The sequence below is a fragment of the Athene cunicularia genome (genome assembly GCF_003259725.1).
Source record: "Athene cunicularia isolate RWA chromosome 5 unlocalized genomic scaffold, athCun1 chr5_part1, whole genome shotgun sequence".
Classification (NCBI taxonomy): domain Eukaryota; kingdom Metazoa; phylum Chordata; class Aves; order Strigiformes; family Strigidae; genus Athene; species Athene cunicularia.
This window is the reverse complement of record NW_020799101.1, coordinates 38992850-39019325: the sequence shown is the minus strand read 5'-3', so window position 1 is coordinate 39019325 and position 26476 is coordinate 38992850. Positions and strand designations below refer to the sequence as shown.

The window sequence follows — 26476 nt, the reverse complement described above, 5'->3', positions numbered from 1 at the left end:
GGCATAAAGGAGAATTATACTTCTCTAGCTTTTGTGGGAAAATCCTGGAGAGTTAAATAGGAAAGAGAAAATTAGGGATTTAGTGAAATGAATTTAAGGATCCCTGGTAGTGATTCTCTAATTAACTAATTAATTAATTAACTAATTCTCTAGGTTAACTGAACTATTTTTTAGATTTTTGAAGACTTTTATCTCTGAGGATTCAAGAAGTGGCTTGGAAACGTAATTTCCTGTCTTCATTACTGTATCTGTTACAGAATAGCCATCTTCAAGGAAGGATTGAATTCCTTACAAAGATTGAATTCATTGCTAAAAGGTTGTCTGTGGACCTCTGAAGGTTTTTATACTGTAAACTTTACATTCCAGACAAGATAGTGTCTGCCATTTCCGACTTTCTAGAGCTACTTAGGAATGAAAATGGACTCCTAGAAGCTACCAGTGGAGATGAAAATGAAGCAGTTGAATAGCAGTCAGCTTAGTGAGCAGATGGGAAGAAGATGCCCTGAGTTTCTTTTCACTGGATTTCCTGCTCACTGACTTAACTTCTTGATAACTCCATCTCTCCATCAGTAAACTGGAAATAAAGGTATTACCTCACACTGCCTTGTCAGTGGGATGCTAAATTTAATAATTAAAAAACTCTCTGAGAGTTTGGGATGAAAAGTCTCCTGGAGTGTTGCTTGTAGGAGGTAGCAGCGCCACAGAAAACAACCACACCTATTAAAGACAGCTGCTGGTTTTTGACCTTAAAGCCTACCTTTCCCTCTGACTTAATGTTCAAAGTCTCTAGAACAAACAGGGACTAGTTTTACTTTTATATATGTTCTACTTATCCCTCACCCGTTCCTTGCTCATTCCCTTTTCTAATGCGTTCATTTGCTGAGTGCATCGGTATCCAGAGATAGGCATAGCTTGTCACGGTGAAGACGTGTTTGTTTCCGATGCCCTTGAGCCTGCTTGAAGATTCTTCTCTTGCTGAATATATGATGACCCCTTGAGTTTTGCAGTCCCACAAGGTTCTAAATACAGAGCAAATGCCCTTTTGCACCTAAGCACAGGACTTTGAAAACAAGCCAAGCCCACAGTCAGAGATGATTATGGAGGCTCCTTAGTGACTTTAGATTCAAGTGTTGGGATTTGCACAGAAATCAAGTTTAAAATCCCTTCTTTCTATTGAAATGTCTGGATTTAGCATCCAAAGGAGGGTACTAGGAGTTAATACAGGGAAATTCAGTCTGTATGATTCTCTGTTGACTTCTCTGTCTTTTCTATAGCTCAAGTAAGAGAGAAGTTGGGGAAGGTGGCATAATGCCGTGGGTGTGCAGAGCTTAACGCTGAAAACAGAGTCCTGATTCAATAGACCTCCTTGTGATGAGAAGGGGGATCAATTCACAGTTGACCCCATCCCATTGTGTGGGTTGTCCTGGGAGTTTCCTTTGAAAATCCCAGTGGTTTGGGTTTTCTGCATGGTTTGTACTCAGCCTTTCCCTCCATGAATAGAATAGCTTTTGCTGGAATTTTTGCTGGATTTTCTGTGGTTATTGGCTGAGCAACTGCTCACTTCAGAAGACTTGAGCAAGCATGTTGTGGAAGCACTGATCAGGGACCCTGAATCATTTGCTGGCTTAGAGTTTTTCATATATAGAACAAACATATTCCTGGGACGCAATTGCCCCCAAGAAACAGATTAGACTTTACTATCCCAGGTGGAAGTGTTCATTCATTATTTGGATTGCAGGAGTGATTTGGGGCTTTATAAACACATGAATTTCTGCCCTGCAGAGTTTACAACTCACGGTGATAGAAAGGCAGGGAGCTTCAGGCAGACTGGGGAACACAACACAGTCCTAAAAGATGAGAAGAGGACAGAGCTGTGAAATAAGGACACTTGACGCTGATTTGTGAGCATCGGTCCTGTACATTATTACTTTATAAATCTATTGGCCTAGAGGAAGGAATTCATTTTAGAAGGGAGGGAGTACTTGAGATATCCATACCTGTCATTGTCAGGTAAAGAGACATTCAGGATGTCTCCCTGCCATAGGATTGTTCTGAATGAATGCCTGCATGAGTGGGGTAGAGGCTAGGATCTACAAGGAAAACGGAATTCTTCCCTAGGTGTATTTTAACATCTTGCTAAAATTAACATGCTGTATTTGTCTGTCTGCTGCACTGCCTCATAATCTAGTAGCAGCATTCAGAAGGGGAATAAGGCTCTGTTCCTTCACTTGTACAGCAAGTTGCATCGAGCTTCCTCATAAACCCGCACTGTCTTTGGAGTCCTGTGCCCTAGGCCTGCCCCCGAGCCAGCCTTTGGCTCTTTCTGCTGTGACTGGGGGTCATCCTGTGTTATGGGCTAGACTCTGTACTCGTAGCTGTGCTCACTGGTGTTTCTTCATTGGTGTAGGCCCGTTTAAAACAAACTCAAGATTCCATCTAGTCAGTATTACATGAAAATTCAAGACACATCCCTTTGGTTTTTCAGTTTAAGTTCTCGGCATTGGCCCCACACACTAGAGCTTTCTACTTCCCCATGTGCAAAACATGCCCTGGTGTAGGAGAATGCCGCTTGGAGCTGTGCTGTATAATCTGTGCCAGATGAATTGCATTAAACTACTTCTTCAGGAGATCAGATCTTCTTATTTGTTATTTCAGTATCTTAGAAAGTCCTGATTTTGTTCTTTATTTGAAACATAGGGAGTTTACATAAAGGAGAAGTGGCCCCCCCTCCCCTCATTTGTTTGCTCCTGATACAATATGTCCAGCATTTTTTTCCTGTAAGCAAATACAGCAATTGAAAAGATGCCAGGTTTTCAGTAAGATAGAAATGAATCCTGTGTGGAGATCCTTATCAGTTAAAAGAAGAACTTGAAGAACTCTCATTCAAGATGGAAACAAGCTTGAACGTCTGTCAGTCTTCTGCTTGTCATGTCTGTCCTTCTGCTTGTTAGCTGTCTGGGGAGACACATGCAGTCAATGTATTTTGTTTTTCAGAAGTTGATCTGCCTCTGAAAAAAGATGGGTTCACATCAGAAAGTACAACTCTGGAAGCCTTGCTGCGTGGAGAGGGAATAGAGAAAAAAACAGACACTAAAGAGGAAGACACTATTCAAGAAATCCAGGTAAAGGAGGGCCCCATGCCCTGACAACAGGGCTGGATTTTACAATTTGTCTCTAAGCCTAGCAGATTTGGTCCTGTGGCAGAACAGTGCATCTGTTTGTGTCATTCTACTGTCACAATGTTATCAAACCATTGTGCTACATCGTGATGCTCAAAATGAACTTGGGAACTTGCACACTTCTCCTGTCACAAAGATCTCGGTCATTTGGCTGTGTTCTGCACAGCTCCGGTGTTGGAATTTGTTTTGCAGTACTATGAGATGGTTACATAGAAAACTGACAAGCAGAGATGGGTCCCAACCATAAACTGAATTTTAGTGCCTCATACTCAAAGTGAATTTGGACATGGATTTGAATTTGAATTCACAGCTGTTGACTGTAGACAAAAAGTGTTGTTGCCTTGCATTTTTTTTCTTTCTTTTTTTTTTTTTTTTTCTGAGAAGCCTTCAGAAAGTATACAAGCAAAATAAATAATTAAAAATATTCTAATCTTAATTATCTCAGTTATTATTAGCAATGCAGGTATGAGAAATATTGCCTCTTCACACACATTATGGTTTGAAAGTTATTTGTCAAGTTTCTATTTCATCCTTTAACAATTAAAAGTCAAAACGCATCTGTGGGTCTGTCAGAGAAGGAATTCAGCTAATATAATGGGTTCTTATGTAAGTAGGTGTCACTTTTAAAGACATCTTACATCACTAGGAAAGCAGGCCTCTCGCAGGGGAGCAGCAGCACATCTTTGGTGGTGCTAAAATGCCATTGTGCTATTAGTGACAGAATCATCTAGGTTGGAAAAGACCTTGAAGATCATCTAGTCCAGCCATTAACAGAGCACTGGCAGTTCCCAACTACACCAGATCCCTCAGTGCTATGTTAACGCAACTCTTAAACATCTCCAGGGATGGGGACTACACCACCTCCCTGGGCAGCCCATTCCAACGCCCAACAACCCCTTCTGTAAAGAAATACTTCCCAATATTCAGTCTAAACCTTCCCTGGTGCAACTTGAGGCCATTCCCTTTTGTCCTATTGCTTGTTACTTGGTTAAAGAGACTCATCCCCAGCTCTCTGCACCCTCCTTTCAGATAGAGGGCAATGAGGTCTCCCCTCAGCCTCCTCTTCTCCAGACTAAACCCCCCCAGTTCCCTCAGCCGCTCCTCGTACGACCTGTGCTCCAGACCCTGCACCAGCTCCGTTGCCCTTTAGTATCCATTAGTGATTTTTAGTGAGAGCCACTACAACATGTTGCATCTATACCTAAAACTAGTAAAAATTTGAGTGGGCAGCCCCATGACAAATGAAACAGAAGAGCATGGGCATCAAATCTGTGTTGCTTGGAGCTCAGTCCTACTGGTCTATTTGATAGAAATTTCACACATGTAAGGGCAGCAAAATTAGGTCTCCTGTTCCCAGTTACAAGGGTAAAGGAGCACCATCAAAGAGAAAGCATCCCATGCTTGTGGAGTGGGGAAAAGCTTGGCGTGAGGCCCGCTCTGTGTTTCCTTCTTCAGTAGTTCAGTAATATCTGGGTCTGTTAAGCTGAGAGCCCTAAAGCTCTGTTTATGCCTGCTTCCAAAGTCACAAGAAGTCATGGTGCAGCATTCTTATGAGGTTGACAGGTGTCTTTGGATGTCACTGTGCAATCTGAGCTCCCAAATTATCCCCAACAACAGTCCAAGGAAAGAGACTTTAGAGACAATAGAACTGACACAAGTCCGGGCACTGCAGAGCAGGAAGGGGGTGCAAAAATATACACAAAGTTTTCAGCTAAACCGCTATAGCTGTAACCTGTCACCTGGATTCTCGTTTCATGAGAACAGATCCAAAAGACATGTCTTGCTGTTGTTTCTTATGCAAGCACAGCTTATCTGGATTCAGTCTATACACCAGTGATTGTCGAAGCCTTTACTAGTAGCCAGCTTTCAGTGTGTACTTCGGCACCTGGCAGCTAGAATGTACCAGATTAAAATAATGGTCAGTGCCTTTTATCTGTGTGACAAATAAGAGAATGCAAATCTCTCCGTTGTTCCTTTGCATGCTCTTCTGTGCAGTAACTTGAAAGGGCCCAGACTCAGTGGTGGTGACAGTGAGCATGTCGGATAGACATAATGGTAATTCCCACGTCAGTCCCAGCCACCCACCACCCTCTCAAGCTCATAGTATCTGTCAGGAGAAGACTTGGTGCTTAGCTGCACTGAAGTACATCAGGCTGGGAAACTGTTTTAGAAAGACAGAATAGGAAAGGAAAAGTTACTTTGCTAAAAAGCATAAGGGTTCTCCCCGCTAAATAAATGCAGTCTATTTACAGTTGGTATTTAACAGGGTTGAGGATTTTGCCCTACAGTAAATTGGTATTGAATGTGTGTCTCCATCGTTCACTGGAGAAGGCTTAGAATTGCCTTTTGACCATGCATCAGAAAGGCTATGCCCCTTCTATCAAGGATTAAAGTCATTACCCTGGCAGTGTCATCAAATTCACACTTGGTTACTTATTATCTCTTTTCTAAATTGATGCTGCAATTTTAAACATAGAAAGTGGTTTGTAGTATTTCTCTTAACTGCTCTTGTGTCGTATCAGTGTCGTAAACTAGCTCCTTCCCCTCCCACATACGATATGGTTGCAGCCTTCTCTTTTATTTTTTTCGAGATACTTTAAGATATGAAGCAATGTGAAAATAAAAACTTGCATCAGTAAGTTTGCTTATCTTCTTACATATCACTAGTCTCCTCATGTATAACATTTTCCAAATGTTTCAGTTTCCTAAGATGAAGTCAAGTAATATATGAAATTGAATGAATTTTGAAGAAATATTTTATGTATGCAGAACTGGAACTTGCTTAAATTTTACACCCTCTAGTATTTAGTACTCTAGTATTATGTGCAATTGTATTTCATGATGTTCTGACCTCATTAACAGCCCCCTGAAATTTAAAAATAAAAGGAGCAAACCCCAGATGAAGTCTTGATCCCCTACCATATTCTAAGAGTTGTTTGTACTTTTTAAAAGGGACACTGTCCAATATTAATCTTAAAAATTTAGCTCATAAAATAAGAATAAACTCGTATAGTTTGTCTTCTAAATGCAGGCTTTTTTTAAAAGTGAAATTTCTGTTGTGTTCTTTCCCACAAATTCAGAATTTGGTGCTTGAGGTATGTAGGAAGGAGAGAAAGCAACTGTGATTTGTTCCTGTTCTCCCTGTGCAATCTCTCAAATAGCTCTTAAGTAGAAATTACAGGGAAGGGACAAATACAGTAAGACTGAAAAACCTCCTCATCAGTTTAATGTCACTGATTTGAATCTGCATCATGGATGCATGTTGTAATTTAAATGAATGGTGGCATGGCAGATATGAGTCAGTGATTCCAGACTGGTCTCTTATGAAATGGCACCACACCTTGAATGGCAGGAGTGGCAGGGGCCTATTTCTCTATTTCTAGCAGATATGCCAAGGGTTGAGGGGATTTCAGCAGGACTTCTTTCCACATTCGTGTTGTGATGGTTTCTCTTGCCTTTGTCCATGCAATGTCTGACTTTGTATGTTTTCAGCGTGGCCCGCCTGTGTTTGATTCTATAGAGGTTACATTTCAAAAGATCAGGATAAAAGGATTGAAATTCCCTGGCCTGGGCATCTCACAGTTATGTGAGATGATGAATTATTGTTCCTATTGAATAATTAATTGGAGGAAATACTATTATTGTTCCTGTTAACTTCAGTGAGACCTGTACTTCCTCAGCATTCCCATGCAGCAAGACCCCTGTTTCCAGATATCAGAGTTGTACCTGTGGTGTAAAACCTGAAAGATGTTATTTTCTAGATCCACTAAACACGCTGGAATATATGGAACAATTTTCTCTATTTTTGCCAAACAAAGAAAAGTGTGAGCTGCCAAGGAGAAAAACACTGATTTCTATCTTCTTGAAGTGCATTTTCAACATTAGAAGAAAACAAAACAATCTAAGGTGCAAGAAACCAAATTAAAAAAATCATGCAAACAATTTCCCAGACAGGGCCTGCAGTTATGCATACTAATACTTGTGTTGTCTTGGGATATTGGTGCTCAGTGATGCCACTATTATTTCTTAGGAACCTTTTCTTCGAGTTGACTGTTATCAGTGGTATTTTTTTAATAAGAACTCCCTGGAGAACTGAGGGTGGAAGAGAAAGCAAATTTTGCTTTAGTGGAAAGAAGTAGGGGGTTCTGGGATCTGATTTGACATTATATCATTAATCAAGTGTAATTTAATAACCTGCAGTCTCTGTGGTAAAGAGCAGCAGTTGGTTGTATGTGTCATCTTTTCTTCTAACCATTCCTGTTTATTGTTCAACCACAGAGGGTTTTAGAAAATGATGAAAATGCAGATGAAGTGAATGAGGAAGAGGATTTGGAAGAAGATATTCCAAAACGAAAGAACAGGCCTAGAGGACGGGTAGGTGGAGAGCTTACTGGAACGGAAAGGAGGGAAGCAAGGAAGCAAAACTCTTGTTTTCTAGTGTGTATTTGACATATGTATTGTATATGCAAAGTGTATACCCATGGATGTATGATAATAGTAACACTATAGGTAATTTTAAGTCATATGGTCAAAGATTTTTAGTATTTTTTCAGTTTATTTTTGTGAATTACCAAGAAAAAAAGATTATTTTGAGAGTAAAAAGTTGGGGTAAATTTATTATAGTGGTATATTTACAATTGTAATGTAAGCTGTAGTAATTATGGTGACATCCTGCTATTACAATGCTCTTACTTTAAAGCAACATTTATTAATTACAGAAAAGCAACAAATTCAGTCATGATAGCCAAAAAAAAAAATAATTAGTAAGAGTAACTTGAACTGTATTAGTACATTTTGCAGCTTTCTCCAAGGTATCACTTTGTGGCTGACACTGGCCCTCTTGAGCCCATGGCAAATCTTCTATTTGGTTAAAATGGGCAATATTTTATCTTTAGGGGAGTCTGTGTCCCTTCTCTTACCTAAGATGTCTTTTCACAATTTCAGCAGGGCACCAGTTAAGTAATGAGGCCAACGTTTTAAAACTTAGAATCAACATTTTCAATTGTGGCCCCATAAGATAGGCATCTAAATAAACATGAAGACAATTCTCAGCGGTTTCAAGCATTTTCATCTCTCTTTGGCTCCAGTGGGTGCTGCAGGGGCACAGGAGCTCTAGAAGTACCTTTTGATTGTTTGTAGGAGTCGAGCAAGAAGGGCTATGTTTTAGGCTAAATAAGCAGGATATAACAGCTTTTGAATAAGAGACCTGAAACCACATTGAATACTTGCAATGTACTTATGCATCAGACCCTCTCCTTTGGTTTCCTCTGTTGTTGTGTTGTTTCAGTTTTCTGCTCCTCTTTATTTTGGAGCTTAAGTCCTTTAATATAAGATCAAAGCACTTTAATAATTGGATAAGTATATATTTCACCTTCCTTATTCTCAAAATCACCTGAACCAGTTTCTTTCTTTCTTTCTTTCTTAGCCAAAGACCCCCACCTGGAAAAAAATTTTCCAGAAAAATGTAAGTTTCAGAAAATTTGTATGAACCAGTAACCAAAACCAGGCATTAGAATCGATACATGCACACAAGCTTGACTGTAGCGATCAGCTAATATTCCAGGCTAACAACTCTTTTCTAATAAGTTGCTCTCACATAAATTGCACATGCTGGTTAGGGTGAGTGAAAGGGAATGAATAGCTAAAAGAGATATACTGCTCAGGAGAAGGGAATTTGCAATATTCATATCTCCCAGGCCTACACAAGGAAAGTCCTGAAGTTACTGTTATGTGCAAAGTTTTACTCCCCTGTTCAGGAAACTTCTTCTCTGCTACTGTAGGGAAAAGAGTTAGAGGGTACTAGATGTTCCATTAATTGTGAAGCATGAATTTATGTCTTTATTTTCTGCCCTAGAAATGGCCCCCTATTAAGTACAGGAGCAGCAGGGTCTCTTGCCTTTTTCTTGCAACTAACTCTCGCTCTGCTAGTACCCTGGCTTCATTCAGTGCAAAAAAGAGAAGTCTGAAGAGTGCCAAATACTTTGAGCAATTTTCGTTTTTATTTGATGGCATCAATAACCAAAGCAAAATGTGGTATAAATTAGGTTTTCAAAATTGGAGCCAGATTCTCTAGCTGTTGAAAACTGGTAAGCCTGAATTGCATCTGGTCACGAGTGTTTTGCCACTCTTCAAGCAGCCCTTTTCTAATGTGAGCCTGACCCAGTGTAGGGAATTGAGGCTAAGGATCTGAAATAAGAGGACGTGAAACCTGGGCAGTACTTTGTTTCTGGGAAGGAGTTGGTTAGGGTATTTTTAGAGGGCAGAAGAGGGGGAGGACATGCATAGGAAACTAGATCCTGCAGAGTGTGGCCTTTGGGGATTCAGAGAAGGGGTGAGAAGGGTTGACAGCATCGATGCAGGATTAATGCGACAGAATCACTGCTCTGGACTTTCCAAATTGCACATGCCCCTTCCTTTCCCTACAGCGTTATTTTATTTCTAATCCCGGACTCTCCATCTGTCCCTCTGGCCACTCTCTCTGGCTGCTTCAGGGTTGCTCCAAGGCTTCTGTGCCATAGCTTCCAGGCCTCACACATCAAGTCTGGTAATCTTTGCTGCACCCTGTCAGGAGAATGAAGGCAGTCATGGATGACTGAATTCAACAGACTGGAGTGCCAACAGCAAGCACGGGGCACTCAATTTAGTGCCTCTGGGGCAGCTGCTTGGTTTACTACCCCCTCAAGGCTAGCCCCGAAATTGTGGGAGCATTAGGAAGGACACCGAAGGCCCAAGAGGTGGATTTACGGAAAGAGCTTTCTAGTATCTTTGGTGGACTGGGAGACTGTGGTAGGAGCTGGGAAGGATAGTTTGCTAGGAGATATGAGAGGAATGCAGCTGCACCTGTACAGATTGTCTGCTCGTCAGCTGGATATCCCATGGGACAATTTCAAAGGCACTAAAGACATTTAGGAACCCAAGTCCCATTGAAAGTCATTGACTTGAAAAATCTCCCCATGTGTGTTCAGTGCATGAAAAAGTGTATCTGACGTGTGGTCATGACATAACGCTGTACACTTGCATTTCTGTAGAGAACGGTTTGAAGGGAAACAGCTGGCTGTAGGACTAGTGAAACTGAGCAACAGACCTTAAATTACCATCCTAGTCTGAAAGATGCCTATGTAAAAATAGTGCCTTCTTACTCAACAGATCTGTTCTCAGTGTGTAAACAGAGTCAGACCTACTGACTAGTGACAAAAATAAGACTTTACAGCTTTTTCACAGCCCTGAAAAGCCAATGCAGCTGGTAGGATAGGGAAATTAGATCCTAATCCAGGTACCAGCAGAAATATTTATTAAGGGCCAATCACTTGTCTCTGTGAAGACTCTCTGATGAGCTGAGGGTTGTATAGGAGCTGCCATGGACTGAAATTCAGCTAGCAGCACATTTTGCAGTAATGAGGGAAGAAAGGAACAAGCCTGGGATTGATTTCATAGCCCAGAGGGGGTTTACAGAGCTGGCAGTCAGAGAGAAAATAATGCAGACTAGTAAAATGATTTTATGTGATATGGTCAGTAAAGTAGCTTCCACCAAACAATTGTTGCTGGGGCCTTTTCCAGGGTGAAACTGCTTTTCAGTTCACCCTTACAAATCTCACTCTGCACGTGTATGCTGATCTGCACAGAGATCTTTGCCGAAGTCAGAGCTATACTTGTCATACCTAACAGTATTTACCCATCCAGACAGCTGCAAATCCATGTCTTTCCTTCAGGACTGTGTTAAGTTAGACCCGAGCAATCCCAGGGAAATAATATGTGAAGTTTTTATAAATCTCTGTTTTGACAGACTTTGTCAGGCCAGTGTAAAACTGTTCCTTGTTCCTTGTCTTTAGATGTCCAGCGGAATGCAGCTCAAATAGTGCTAGTTCAGTCCCAAATCCACAGAGAGGGACAGACCCCTTGGTGTTTGGGGTACTAATATTCTTAGAATTTCTGTATCTTCTCCAGATTTACTTGAGAAAGCTCTGTCCCTTTCTTATTTTCATATGCAAAAGCTTGAAGAATTTGAGTCAGACAGTCTTGTCTAGGGTGAGAAACATCAACAGTTTAGTAAGAGGAGCAACAGAAACAGTTTAGTTGCTTTTACCCAGGAATAGAGTAGCTGGCAGAATTAATAAGGGGCTATCTAGTCATCCACCTGCAGATCACTTCCTTAAATAAAGATCAAGTCTAAAATTATTGTCATCTACACACTGTAGCAGTAAACGTGAAAGAACTGAAGGCCTTGGCTCAGGTCCCAGTTCCACATCACAGCCTCCACCACTGGACAGGTACGAGCTGGAGCTGTCCTCTTGTTGGCATCTCAGCTGAGAAGGGTCAGGACCAAGTAGCTTTGATGCTGAATTCCACTCTTACCCCTGGAGCTCAGGACAGAGCAGTCTGTGCTGTGGAGAAACAGAGCTTTTCAGTTTCCAGGGCTGCCAAGTTGGTGTGTTGTAGGAACACAGAACTGCGGAGAGACCTTTCTGGGTAATTCCCATTCTGTTATTGCAGGTAGCCATGTTACCTAATCTTTTCCACTAACCGACCAGAGCTCCATTTTCTAATTAGCCATGGTACCTTTGTCCAGAAGGCCATTTCAAAACAGTGCTTTTCAGCTAGAAAACAAAACAAAACAAACAACCTCCCTTTGAAAATATTAAAGGAAATAATTTTACCTCTGTTTTATTTGGGGCTTGTTTTCTGGCTGATTTAATTGTTGTATTTATCCTCTAAAACCTGTTCATCTATTAATTCATTCATATTCAGTTAAGCAAGGTATTTGAACATCTTCAGAAATGAATGTGTGATGATACTCAACTGAATATGTGCTGGCAGTGACCTACTGCTATGGATGAACAGTTTGGGTTATCAGTGGAGGGCATCTCCACTGCATTACAATGTCCATTAACATAGTGCATATCTTAGGAGATGACGGGTCAAGCCCACCCTTGAAAAACCTGTATAGAAGCTGAGGATTTGTTTAGTTTATATTGCACATTTTTCATAGGCGGGTGAGGGGCACAAGGAGACCTGAGTGGCGATGAAATAATGTTAACAGTTCCTCTTGTCCTTGCAGGCTCGGGGATCTGGAGGCGGCAGGAGACGGAATGATGCTGCCTCCCAGGACGATCATGACAAACCCTATGTTTGTGACAGTAAGTAGCACCCAGACAGCTGATTCTGCTTCCAGCCTGGTCCTACCAGCTCAGTGCACTCAGGGCTTCATCTTTTTCCTTCCAGCAAAATATTCGGCTGCTCTCTGACTTGCATGTTTGCCACCTGCTGCTGCTGCTGCTCTTGGTGTTTTTGCATGAAGGAAATAAAATTAAGTCTTCGTCAAGACTCCACTTCCCTTTGCCCTATAATAAATCATCTGTTTTCTTTCTCTTTCTCTTTTTCTGGCTTCTCTGCCTTTTGTCTTCCTTTTGCCCATGTAAGATTCACCCTCTATTTCTTTCTCTGTTTCAGATAGTTACAAACAAAAGCATAACTCAAAAATCTCCGACAAAGGTACTTCACCCCTGTTGTATCTCTTCATATACTTGGTGATTCTCTTTCCTTCAGTCCTTTTAAAATCTCACTGGGCTATATTTTGAAGGTCTTATTCTCATCCCTCACTCAGAAAGTACTCTTGTGGCATCATCAGGAGCTGAACCCTCCTAAGAAACAAACACAACTGGAATGATTTGTTTTGATACAGAATCCCTTTGAATACTGCCATGCTGTTTGACATCTCTCAGTGGGACTTCAGGTGAATTAAGGCATTGCCACAACTTAAAAATTATACCAGAGCCCAATGCCTAACCTGAAGAGGGATACCAGAGTCCTAATATGAGGAAGGACTCCAATATATTTGATACACAATGTATTCTTTTTTACGGTCTAGTCCTTGATGCTTTCCTCCTTCTTTTGATATTCTTTTTTGCTTCACTTTGTCATTTCTGTGAAGAGTGTTTATCTTACCCACATGATTTTGAGGTCCCCCATCTTAAGGCTTACTGTAGAGTGTACATGCAATAATAATTTGTGCTACTGGGTGCCTTCTGTCCTATAAGATAATAAGCTAACAACAGTTAATAGAAGTAGGAGAATAGCAAGAGGTCTTCACTTCTGTGATCCAAAAATGTTTGGTGGTTTTGAGGACAATTAGAATCCCCCTTTCTCCACTATTTACTTATCTTGCAATGTTACTGACCAACAGTTACTATATCAATCTATGGAGGCGTTTCCTGCTTATTTTTAAAAACATGAAGAAATAAGGAGCATGCATGGTAAATTACTATATTCCATGTGATCAAATCATATTCTTTTATGGTGAGACCACATGACTCTGCACAGTACAGCAATGGACGTGCTGGGTATTTTGTTTCAGCAAGGTGAATATTCTAAGGACAATGAGTAGAAATGGAAAGACTAGCAATGTGAATGGGAGTGTCTGAACACATGATCAAGGAGGAAGAGTCAGGAGATTTGTGCTGTGAATAAATAGTTTTCTTTGTGTGTTGGAAGAACTAAAATGTGTCTTCTAAGACTTTTCTGGGAGCCCAGTATCTATCTTGCTGACATCCACAGCTTTCCTCTGCTGGTATATGCATAACTGTCTTTATCTCTTTGCTGGAACATCCTTCCAAATCCAAGGACACTTGTCAGCGGTAGTAGTTTTGAACGTAATGACTCTTTATTGTCTTATCTTGCTTTGCTTTCGGATCTTATAGAGAACTCACAACATGCATAGTAGTGATTTGCACAGAGTAGATAAAACATCTAAGATACCAAAGCAGGCAGCAGAAATCTGGGCTGAAGTCAAAGTTCTGGTACATTGTTGTACTGATGGAATTTTGGCTTGGCTTACATTTTGTAGCATAAATTTCCTCTTTGGTTTTGGAAATACAAACTTTCCTATTTCATTTGGCTGATACCTTCATTTTTAAAAAAACGTATAGTTAGAGGGTGAGTCATAAGGAGTTTTGGAATCCAGACTTTACCCAGTGATTCCTCCTTTTTCATTGTAGATAGCTGAGAAGAGGGTTATGTGGTAGCAGAACTCTTTTACCTGACTGTGGAGCAGAAGGAAAGAACTGTCCCAATTGTAATGCCATCATCCTGAAGTAATATCCTGTCCTTGTTAACTTTCTGTAGAAATATTACATACAATTAATTGTGAATAATTGGCTTAAATTAAGGCCTCTTTCCTGCTTGGGTGGACCTCTTGAATCGATTTTTTTCTTTCAAATTATTTGCTAAATATTTTTATGGATGAATCTCAATCTAATTGTGTGAGGTTAGAATTGGTTTGCAGTACTCCACATGCAGATGTTTTGGGCAGATAGTTTTATTTTACATGGAAACATGCAGGTCAAAATAATGAATCTGTTTCTTGTTTGGGAAAACATGATTCCCACAATCACATTATTGGTATGAATAATTACCTTAATGGCTTGACACTTTCCTTTTTCTGTATATTATTTAATTTACCTCCAGGTTGCTTTTTCTGCCAGTGTTCTGATATTTCAGTCTGGAAAGTAACCACAAAGAAAGCTTAAGCAGATTTAAACCAAATTAATTTTCTTATTTAACTGCATGGGCACAAAAAATTATTTGTGGTAAAGAACTACTCTGCTCTTTTTTCATAGTTACACATTCATATCTTTGTGAAACAAGAATATATCACCAGGTTTCATCAGTAATAAAAAGTTATGGGAAAAAAATAGTCTATGTGTCAGCAAGATGATGCAAGAGCAGTACCCAGCTGACACTGGGTCCCTTATTTTGGAAGAAAGCAATGTTATTTCTGAAAAGGCCTGCGTTTTTTGGAAGAGACATTTAGCTATACACCAATATTAAACCTGGTCCCAATATTAAAACTGACTGGAAATATGGAATTTCTGTACGGAGGAAGGTTTTCAAAGCTCAAAATGTTTTAGCATCCTGTGCTTTTAAGAGAAGGTGGTTGGTTGATTGTTTGTGGAACAAAATACATCAGTTGATTTTATTGAGCATCTACTGTATCATAAGTTCAGAGTAAGATGTTTGACCATTCAAAGCACTGATAACATTGCTAACATCATTGTGAAATGCCTTGTTTCATCAAATCGGCAAGTGGAAAACTAGTTGGTCAGATTTTCAACCAGTTGCATCGGATAGTGTTGTGCCTTGAGCTCCTCTGGGATAAATGCTTGGATAATGAAAGTGGCAGGGCAGCCTGCTGTGAGATGGGTATAGGCTGGAGATGGTAATGTAGCCAAATGTGTCAGCTGCTGTATGAGACCAGACCCAGACCCAGCTTGAACACCTGGCCAGGAGATAGAGCAGGTGCCTTAAAGAATAGTGAAAAGTAAGGCTTGAGGAGCAAAGCAAACCCTCTGATGTCAAGCAAGAGAAGTGGAAGATATGCCACCACAGCTGTTCACGTTAAACTGGGCATGTAACTTTTAAAGGAGGGATGGAGTGAACAAATGTATGAATACCTATGTATGTAGTAAGAACTGATGTCATGTCATCGTCAAATGATCAGCTGGCGAACCGTCAGTTCTACCCCAGCAGTCTTCTTAAAATTCTTTCTATTTTTGTATTGTTTATTATAAATTATTCACTATTAAAAAAAAAATAAAAAAAAAGAGCAAGCTTCTCTGAAGTTTTATCTAGAAACTTGTATTCTGGTTTAAAAGTTGCAATCTGTTGTAACACCTGAGCTTCATGACTCCAGATGTCTACTTCCTTTAGCCAGAGCAGTTAGATTGTGCTGAATCTCTACAAGTTATTAACTTTCCTGATGTCCATCCTCATTTGTCTGCTTTCATTCTTCTCATGTTCCCACAGAGACTTAGCGACGTACATACTTCCACCTTTGTTTTCTGTTCCTCTATCTATGGAAGATTTCTTTTACCCATCTCTAAAAAGAGTTGTTTCTTTCTTTTCCTTTTACCAATATGTCCTTGTCTCCTTTTAGTCTTATTCCTGTATAAACTGCTATTTTAGCATAGCAACTTATGTTTGTATTGTATCCTTTATTCATAGTCCCTCTGAGGCCGAGATATGTATTCAGATCCATTCCTTGTGCAAAATGAGAATTGACTCAAACCTTCCTATGATCTCTGCTGGATCAGTGACTAATGCAACCTTGCATGTACCCAGAGACACTGATCCTACAGTGTTTTGTAGAGGCTGATTCTTTTGTCAGAAACTTCATTTTCAGGTTTCTCTAGTTATTTAACCTGAACTTTCTCTGCTGCAGTCTAAGACCAGGAGTTCTTGCTCTGTTCTTAGTGGATAACAATGTCTTCTTTCTATGACTGTAAACAGTTACTGGGGCTTCTTTCAACTGTGTTTTCTTCAGATCTTTTACTAAGATTGTTTTTTTTTTTTTTCTTTGATGAATCTCCAAAGGGTCTCATATAAGTAGTAGGGGCCAGAACTAAGTTGAACGTGCTGTTTTGAGGATAGAAGCAGTTCAGAAGATGAATGGTTGATACATTTACATGTAACTTACAGTTACTTGCAGAACTTGGATTTATGCAACTTGCTCTGTTATGTATTTATGAGAGGTACAGATCTGGCTGACCTGATAGGTTGTTTAGTGAACCATTTTCAGTGCATGACACTCCTCTCCAGTGCTGTGTCATGTTTCAGTCTCAAAGGAGTTTTCATCCTTGTCCACCATATAAGTTGATATTTAATATACCATTTGCTATAGCTTCTTGTTCCTTCCCTGTTCAACTTGCTTCTACTCAGGCAGATTATCTATCAGCTTTAGTTTCCTATTATACTGCTTTGTCCTGTTTATAGTGTGTTTTATTTATTTATACTAGATGTCATATTAATATTTACTAATTATGTTACTGTTTGAAATAATTCTTTGGTTAATGAAGCTCATATGATATATTTTTATTATTATTCCAGTAGTTTTGTTAACAGTCAGTTCTCTGCATATTTGATTCTTTCACTCTCTATTCCACCCTTTGAATTTATGATGAAAACAGAGGTGAGCGTTGGGCCCAAAATAGACCCTTTCAGGTGCTTGAAGGTACCTTATGAAGTTTTTTTTTAAAAATAGGCTCTTAATTCTGATCGATTTCAACTGGAGGTAGGATCCTAAATATTTTTTCCTGAATATCCCACTAACTGCCTATCTACTTGTATTGTGCCTACAGATCATATAAGGCTTGGTCTCTAAGTGGACACTTTGAACTTGCCTTTGAACTACTAATAATTATTTTTTAAAATGCTTGATCCTACACCTAAATCATTATAGGTTGAAACACCCTCCTGCTTTTTTTCTGTAAGTTCATCATCCAGCAGGCCATTGAAATTTCATTATTCTGAGGTTAGCTTTTTTCTTCTCCATTCCATTTCTCCACTAAATTTATTGTAGATTCTGCCAACAAAAGGTTGGAATCTTCAGGTAGTTTAAGGGATTTAAGATTAACAGATTCCCCTGAGTTTCAATAGGTACCGAGGATCTCTCTCTTTTAGTTTCCTTAGAAAATCCCAGTTAAATGCTATATTGTTCTAGCATGACTTGCCAAATGCAATTCCTTGAGGCCTATTCTTTAGGGACTATTTTATTGTATATGTTTGTGAAGTGACGGCTCTTGTAATTACCTTGCTAACTTCACCTGCCTTCTTTCTCTCCTTGAAATGGACCTGATCGTGTCATACTCAGTTTAACAAACATCTCATTGATTCTCTGGAAGGATTGGTGGAATACAAAAGGCCTACAAGATAAATAGTGATTTAGCTTGATTTTTACCAGTTCTTTGAGACTTAATCTGTTGTCTTAATTCTTATGGATACCATGAATTAATCCAACTTCTGCTTCTTAGCACAGACCTTTGGTTAAATATCACAGTGACAAGCTGATTTGAACATGCTTTGACTATAGCATTATGTTTTTTACATGCTTCTCATAAATCTCCATCATAACTTCAGCTTCCCTTTAAACTATTAGCAGTTTAAGCCCTAAATCATCTCCTGGTATTATCCTTTCTAGTGAATCCCTAAGTAGTTAATAAGCAATAAGATCTAGAACAAATGATTGTTCAGATGAGCCCAACAAACAGCCCTCCCACCATAGCTGCTATATTTGTCATTCACCAACTACATTATTGGTAGAAAATCCAAGATCAGAGAGGCAAGGACACTTTTTTTTCTTTTTTTTTTTTTTTAATATTGAATAACATAGACCTGGAGTAGAGCACATGGTAAGAGAGGAGTAGTATTGACTCTGATAGTTGAATGTTTTCTACTCATATAGGCTACCTGTTTAGTCCTTTGCTCGTGCTAGCAATTAATTTATTGAAATGTGGACATATATATTGTTGACTTCTTCATGTTTTGTGCTGGAGTTCAGTGTTCCTGTTATCTTGATACCGCAGGTAGATTCTGGGACTTGTCCTCAGCGGGCACTGAAACAAGACTGTTTACTACCTACAGAAGATCCCTTAGGAAATGGATCACTACATACTGCTGTAATACTAGAGGTGTATAGCACGACAGTACTGATCAAAGAGGGACAAACATAATGCCTTTTCATCAGTGGAGGTCAAAATACACTGTTAGCATTCAAGATCTCTAGATGTGCCAGAGTGTGGGCATAACTGTAAGAAGGGAGATTATAGTACCAAACCAGTGCAAAACAAGGAATGTCTTTTTTGGAGTGGAGGGAATTGTGGGACAGGAAGATAACTTTGAGGAATGACTGCCTGCCAGCTGTTAACTTAAGATTTAGTGTTTGACACAGCCCAGCTGAGAAGAAAGAACAGGAGGCAAAGGAGAAAAGCAAAGAAAGACAAAGAGGGGGGCAAGATTCAGTGACAAAAAAAAAAAAAAAGCAAGCATGTACTCCCCCAATTTCCTGTTTCCACTAAAAACATGGATTGTTTCCTTCTGTCTCCTACTGGTGACAGATTGTGCAAAATGTATGTGGAGAGCTGGCTGGAACATAGCTCACAGCCTGCCAAGGACCAAATGTGTAACAATTTCAAAATGACAGCAACACAGCCATTAAATATTTGATGAGGAAGTCTTTTAAGTCATAGATTTCAAGTCCGCTTTTAAAGCAGGGGAAGTATTTTATATTAATTTTACTCATTGAAAAATGTAAACAGAGTGAGAATTTGCTTATCCAAAGAGTTGCAGGCTGTTACAGGCCAGAACTTAGAACAGAGCTCTCTTTTATGAAACACTCAATGCTTGTGATTAAACAGTCTGCAAATGATGTTTTTTCCCCCATAACACAGTTGTGTAACGTCTTCATTTCAGTCTTGAAGGAAAGTAAGGTTCATCACAGCAGAGTGTCTGGTGGCCTAATAAAGTCTCTCCCTCTTCCCCATTTATGGTGTTTCATCTGCACTACAGTACTACTACTTACTTAACCAGCTTGTTCCTAAGATGGCATTCACATCAGGTTATAGCGAAAATATATCCTTTGAATGCAGGAGGAATTGGAGTGGGTTACGTTCTACAAACTCCCGCTGCTTTCATTGGTCTTGGCTACGTAATTAAAGATCAAGTCAACTTCCCAGTGTTGAGATTCAGGATGAAATCTACCACATGCAAGGATGATGAGCCTATCCAGCAAGGAAAATTAAAGATAAAAAAAGTTAAAGCTGCTGAAAAAAAGGCAAGGCCACCCGGCAAAGTTTATGAAAGGCATACTCTCACTTGCTATGTGTGAGCTGCATAGCGTTAACAGCTAATCAGTAGCATGCATTTCAGACTGGGAGAACCAGTTCTCATTATGCGTTTGTCAGCTAGGAGAATGAGAAAGATGTGGTGTAAGCACTGGTCTGGATGCTGGAACTCATGAATTGCAGCCCTGGTAATGACAAAGAATCACTGTGTGGGCAAGTCACTTAACCCTTCTGTGGTTCTTTTTTTTTCAGAAGTGAAATAAGAATAGTATTTCCCACTCAGGAATATGGAGGAAGATTAATTAATGTTTGAAAAGCCAGTCTTGCAGTGGGAAGAGTTATATAAGAGCTAAGTGTTTATTAATGATCACCCTTTTATAGAAACTACTTCTTAGCACCGTGATATGGTAGATTAATAAAATGTGCTCTATCTGGAAAATAAGAGATTAGGGTGAATTCAGGAGGATTCAGTCTGTTGCAGAAACCATGACTTAGCTTTTATTCTAGCAAAGTCTCACGGAAGCCAATGCTTCTTTTGCCTGACTAATATCATTATACCCTTTTTCCCCTGCAAAAGTTTAATTTGCTTGGGGAATAGGAAATCTCTGCAGTTTCAACTTATGGCATTGGTTCGGACTTCTTCCATGGCAGAACATGGATTTCAAAGGTGGAAAAGTCTTGACATCAAGAAAAAAAGCTGCTGGAAGCTGAAAATCTTTAGTCCTACAAAGGATTTGCTGGGACTGCGTAAACAGAACACTTTTGCCTCAGCTCTGGTTAAAAAGTCCTTTAAATTCCTTTTTAGCTAGGCATGTCTGAGCTTGCTGACACCCTTGAAGGCCATCTGAAAGAGTTTTGGCAGTGGGAAGAGCTCAGCTGCAGAATTAGTACTGCCTCAGCTTATATTGATGCTTACTGTTTTTTCCTGGTGAGCTGATACTTTTTTTTGCTGGAGACGGGTGAGTCTGCAGACCTGTCTGATTTCCTATGCCATCCTAAACTCTGCAGCTAAAATCCCTGCAGGATCCTGTAGGGAATGGAGGCAAGGCCACAGCCTTGGGACTTTCTGCTGGGAACGCGAGTTTCCTTTTGTGCATGGACAGAGAGAGATGCATGAGACCTATATTCAAGAACATGGTCCTCTTGTAAGATAACAACGGTAGAGCTAGAATCGTGGGTATGTTTTCAGGTAGACCTGAACGAAACGAAGTCTGGTAGAATTTCTAGAAAGAATTTTGTTTTTATATTTAAGACTCCTTCTAATAGGCAAATGGGACTGCGTTTTAGAGCTTATCTGATTTTGCAGGTAGGTTATCATTAACACAGGATCAAGCTATGTAAGAGCAAGATAGCGTTGGGTAGTATGTATCACACAGCTATTAACTCCAAGTGCCTCCTCCTTTGTCAGTACAGCACTGATCGTCTGGAAGTGCTCTGAAAATAAGTAGACAGAAGTTTTTGAGCAGTATCAGTAATTCATAGCAGAAGAATTATTTTTTAACTTTCATCTTCAAATGCACACAAGTAAGAGGGATAGAGTGAGATACTTAGGCTGATACTCCAATAATCTGCTAGAAATGTAAATCTCTCTCCATTCTAAGAAATGCCTTACCATTGTGTAATTAGAGGGGGTTATCTTTCTGAAATAATTAAAACAGTGAACATTTCGTAGCGCTCTCTGTTTTGATGATTACTTCTGTGTTACGCTTTTTCCACTATTCAAAAAGTGGAGACAAAATCTTACAGGACTGTGGCTATCTCGTTGTTTGACTCTCTGTCAGCATGCTCGTCTCTGTTCCACTGCTTGTCTGTCCACTTGCTCTGTAGGACTGCAGAGGAGTAATTTCCCTCTCCAGAATCCATTAGAAGAATACATGGCTGGTACTAGAAGAAGTGGAGAGCATGCATCTAACCGCAGTCTGGTTTTTCAAAATGTCTGGCAATGGAATTAGGTTTTGAAGTGCTAAGGATTGGACAACTGGCCCAAGTCAGAGTTGACCTATAGATGAATCCTGTATATTTTAGAACTCAAAACCATTGTGCTAGTAGGTATTGTACTAAGTTATAACAACGCACTCATGCTGATGTAAAAAGTGCTAAAGCATTGAAGTACTTCAGCCTGAACAACAGGCCCCAAGCTGAAGCTGCTAACTTAGTCTGGAATCGTTAACAAAGTACGTAAACTCGCTAGTGAAAGAGGCAGCCTAGAATATAATCAGTAGTGAGGACAAAATGCTGAGAATGTATCCAACTTCCCTTGTTTAGCCTTGTTCAAGGCTGAGAACTCACGTATTTGGCCTTGTTAGAAACTCCCTTGGTCTCCCCCCCGCCCCGAGCCCCGGCCAGGCTTTGGGTGGAATCCAACAGGAGAATGAAACCAGAAATTTTCTGCTCAAAACAAAGGTGCCAGCTATTCTGGCTTGCCGATCTCTGGTATATAAGGCTGGACCTGCTTACAGCGACTTTGGAAGCCTCACCTATGGGTGGACACACCCCGTAGGATTTCCCACTTGCTGGGACAGGCTCACATATGAGATGAGAGCAGATGCTTCAAAGAATGGATGTGCATATGTATCTGGGCATTTTATTTCTCCCCAACTTTCCCCCCTCCCTCCTGCATGAGTTCTCAATTCTAAATCAAGAGCATTCAAAGACTTAAGAAAACTGTGGCTAAGGACACATTACATTTGTAAAAAGCTTTCGTCCTGTTATGATGACTGTGTGATCATCACCTTGCAGAATGCAGAAAACTGGAATAAAAGTATCTGATATTCCAGTTCACTCATTCATATCATGAGGTTGTTTTACATGTTTCTTATAAGGCAAAGTATTTTCCTTGAGGGAGTCTGCAAATCAGCCAGAAGAGATGGAGAATGAAATATGTTCTCATTATAGGCTTTGATTTACAATTTTCTATCATCTCTTCCAGAATGTGGATCATCAGTTGGCTTTTTGTGAGTAGTAGCAGAAAGGTGTCATAATGGAAGTTTTACTTACATGTAAATGAATAATTGGGGTGGGTCTTTTTATATCTTTTTGTAATTTATGGAACGTTATGACATTCCCAGACTTGGGTGTCTGGGGAATGGGAAGTAAATATCTATATACATTGTAGGATGCATTTTTAGTAATGGGGCTGAGTGAAGATTTTAGGAGTGGATGGTGACTTTCCCCCTGGAGATTTTTTCAAAGGGTCTAAAAACAAGACAGAGAACTAAAGACTGCTGGGTTCTGCTCTCTCTTCTGGCACCACTTCCTTTGCCTTCCTAAGCAAGCTATGCAAGACGGACTACTGGGCATGACATTTATTCCTGTGTGAAATCCTTGAGGTTAATGAAGCTAATAAAGTGACTGAAAATGTGGATGGGAGTAAAAATTCACAGGAAGGGCACTAAGCTTCTTTGCCTTTGTTTCCTGATCTTTTAAAATGACAATAATTGTATTTGCTAGACAGAATAGCTGTATAAAAGAGGACGTTCAGAGACTGCTTTGAAGATGAAGAGATAACTTTTAGAGACATTAACATGAATTAAAAACTTTATAGAAGCTGAATTTGTATGTAATGAATCTTATGAAGCTTGCCCTTGTGGTGAGCTCCCTGTGAAAATGTAGACCTTTCATCGCCCTGAATTATTTGATCCTGTTCTTAATATCTGTTGACTTAGTCCTAAAATAAACAGAAGTTCAGAAGGAGAATTCTCAGTCACACATTGCATTATTTATTGGGATGCTGAATATGAAGTTTACCTGGGCAAATAAGTATCACTACTACATGTTGTTCTAGCAAGAAACTGTGGATGATTTCCATCTCCTTGCCTTGACTAGGAATCTGTGAATAAAGCTATTTATTACCCTTTTACAGAAAACATTTATTTTAAAAAATAAAAATACCGTTTCCTTTACTCAGAGATTCGTAATGAAGAAAATAGTGTCCTTTCTTCTCAGTCCAGTTCCTATTGCTGTGCATGGTGCAGCACCAACATGGGAACTGGCATTTCATTTCGTTTTGTGTGCAATCACGTTTAGTAATCTTAGCAGAGAGGATTAGGGCTGTATGAGCTGCGGAGACTGAATATGCATTTGCCTGGGCCTTTAGGAAGGTCTGCTGGCAGCACGGTGGGCAGAAAGCTTGTTTGGGGACCTGTGGCTGCAGGGTGGCCCTTCTGTCACCTTTCACCAGTGTCGGCTGGAAGAGTTTCAGGCAGGCGCGCGGATTGTGTGGTGCTGCTCTCGGGGGAGAAGGGAGCGTTACTTGAGAGGATGCTGACATTGTTACAGGTCACACTGATGTTTCCATTCTCTCTTCCCCTCCCTCGTATCTCCTTTCCTCCCAGTCTGTGGCAAGCGTTACAAGAACAGGCCTGGGCTGAGCTACCACTATGCTCACACCCACCTCGCCAGCGAAGAGGGTGATGAAGCCCGCGAGCAGGAGACCCGCTCTTCACCTGTCCACAGAAATGAAAACCACAAACGTGAGTAGTATTTTCCCTTTCCCTTTGAGATCCTTTTCAGGGATGTTGCCTCCACCCTGTCTTTGCCTTGCAGAGGCTGGCGTGATTGTCTGGCTCCGTTGTGAGTGATTGGGACCTGGATGCTTGGAGCTAATCAGCCGCAGCTCACACGGGTGCTGGCTTAGCTAGTCAGAAATTCATTTCAAACCCAGCATTATCTCTGCAGCAAGTCACTTTTCCATTACTGCTCCTGTGGGGAGGAGGTGGCAAGGAGCGGGGGGAAGAGAAGAGACGCCCAACCTGCCCATCATCAAGCAGCCTCCCAGTGACTGTTAGCAGGGATGTCAAGGAAATACACATCCAGTAGTTTGAGGGGGGTGCCTTTGTTTTGCCTTTGAATAAGAGACATTTATCCATGCCTCAGGTTTTTAGGTATGAAATTCACACCTGTCCCCCTTGTCCTTGCATCTCCTTTCCAAACACCTTACCCTCAATTTTACCAAAAGCTGCTTCTTAGTTACAGTTTGGGAAAATCTATGAAAAAGCATCAGTACTGATCTGCGAGGAAGAGATCTGGAACATGAGAGGAGAGAAGAGTTATGTGCTGAGATTCCACACTCTGGTACAGAGATGAAAGAAATTCTCAGTAGTCCAGATGACCCTATTTGACTGTCCTTCCTCTGCTTCTTAGCCATGGAACTGGGAGACAAGGAGACTGCGTTTTGCAAGTCTCTAAGCCCCTGTTTCTCAGTTTTCCAGTGTGCAATACTATGAGATGTTTGCTTTCACCTTGGGATTTGTGTAGATAGCTTTGTTCACTTTTAGAAAGTCCTTTCAGATTGCCATGTGAACTGAGTCATTTTACTTCAAAGTAATGAACAATGTGGACAAAGCAATGAAATGCCTGTGAGGAAAAATATCCAGGCAAACACTTTCTAATACATTAAGAAGAACTAGGAGAAATCTGGAAGTAGGAAAACATTTTATTTCTAGGCAGGATAATTGATACTTGTCCCCAGGGAGGTGTGGGAGGGGGTTTCCTTCCTCCAAAGCATCTGCTACTAGCCACTGTCTGAGCTTGAAGGGCCGTTTAGTGTGATCCCATTTGGCAGTCCCTACATTTCTGTCACTTTTATGCTCTACCTTTTAGTTATTCACATGTTTTGTAGGTTCACAGCAAAAGTCATTTTGACTCCTCCAGCTGTTGATAAACTTGAGCTGTCAATGCACTAAGAGTGACTGCTTGGGCAGGCTAGAGAATGTTGGTGTTCAGCCAATAGCTTTTGTTTACTTAGCATTTGCATCATCTCTGTTGGGGTTTTTTGGTGTTTTTGTTGGGTTCCCCCCGCCTTTGCTGCAGTAGTCACTAATAGTTGCAATTCTGGGAGGCGTATTGCAAATCGGTATTGAATTAATATTGATAGTGGCCTTGCACAGATGCCCATACAAATAAGGGTAGTGTCCCCTGCCCTTCAGCTTGTGGTAGAGGCCGAGGACAGTTTCAGTCCTTACATTTCTAGTGCTTAAGAATGATAGAAGTTAGCAAGAAGAGGAGCTAGGAAAGCTGTGGTAAGGTTAGGAATGGCCAGCCTTGGCCCATGGAAAGAAAGGTGCATTCTACGCTATGGGAAAGGGTAGAGCAGGAGCTGCTGGGGCTCGTGTTCCTCCAGAGCTCTTGTGTGATGCATGTGGCTGAGGGAAGCTGCTGACGCTCAGATCCCCAAACAGGCAGAAGTTTAGAACCAGTGGTGTAAACCACTCTGAGGTTCAGGTTCCTGAGCAGAAAGAATCTGCTTAACAACCAGCCAGGAGCCAGTGAGGTACAGGCAACAGCCATGCAAATGTGAAGATCACCCCTGGGGAAAGTCCCAGACGCCGGAAGGTAACTCTCCCAAATGGCTGAGCTGTCGCAGGAGCTGTTTGTTCCTTTTTGCCTGTTTGTTTGTTTACAGCCTTGAGCTCAGATCTTGCATCTTTGCTCTTTCACTTACTGATATTTAATTTATGCTGCCATTTATCTTCCATGTGAATGCTAATTGTCCACATTGCTAATGTGCAGTCATTAAATGGTCCCTTTGTACAGGGGGATGGTGGGGAGCCAGGGCATCAGATCCTTCCTCTCCCCTAAGAACTGCTAGGCATGTGTTATGAATTAGATTTGACAGGTCTGCAGTGTCGCAGGGCTGGGGCTTCAAGAATCCTCTCTGCATGGGCTTGGGGGGTTGGGGGGACATTG

At 40.6% G+C, this 26476-nt stretch overlaps 1 protein-coding gene across 6 annotated transcripts in view; it reads left to right on the top strand.

Moving 5' to 3' along the window:
• DPF3 (double PHD fingers 3) overlaps positions 1 to 26476 on the top strand; it is a 154319-nt gene that overhangs the window by 82783 nt on the left and 45060 nt on the right. For 4 of the 6 annotated variants that reach the window (XR_003398564.1, XM_026850099.1, XM_026850102.1 and 1 more), the window contains exons 4-8: positions 2995 to 3122; positions 7458 to 7553; positions 8605 to 8643; positions 12235 to 12313; positions 24124 to 24261. Coding sequence is in view for 4 of the 6 variants with exons in the window: in XM_026850099.1 (XP_026705900.1) it covers positions 2995 to 3122; positions 7458 to 7553; positions 8605 to 8643; positions 12235 to 12313; positions 24124 to 24261 (480 nt within the window). In the remaining 2 variants the exon portion in view is untranslated. The remainder of the gene's footprint in view (positions 1 to 2994; positions 3123 to 7457; positions 7554 to 8604; positions 8644 to 12234; positions 12314 to 24123; positions 24262 to 26476) is intronic. The other 2 variants (XR_003398565.1, XM_026850100.1) reach the window with 1 other exon arrangement.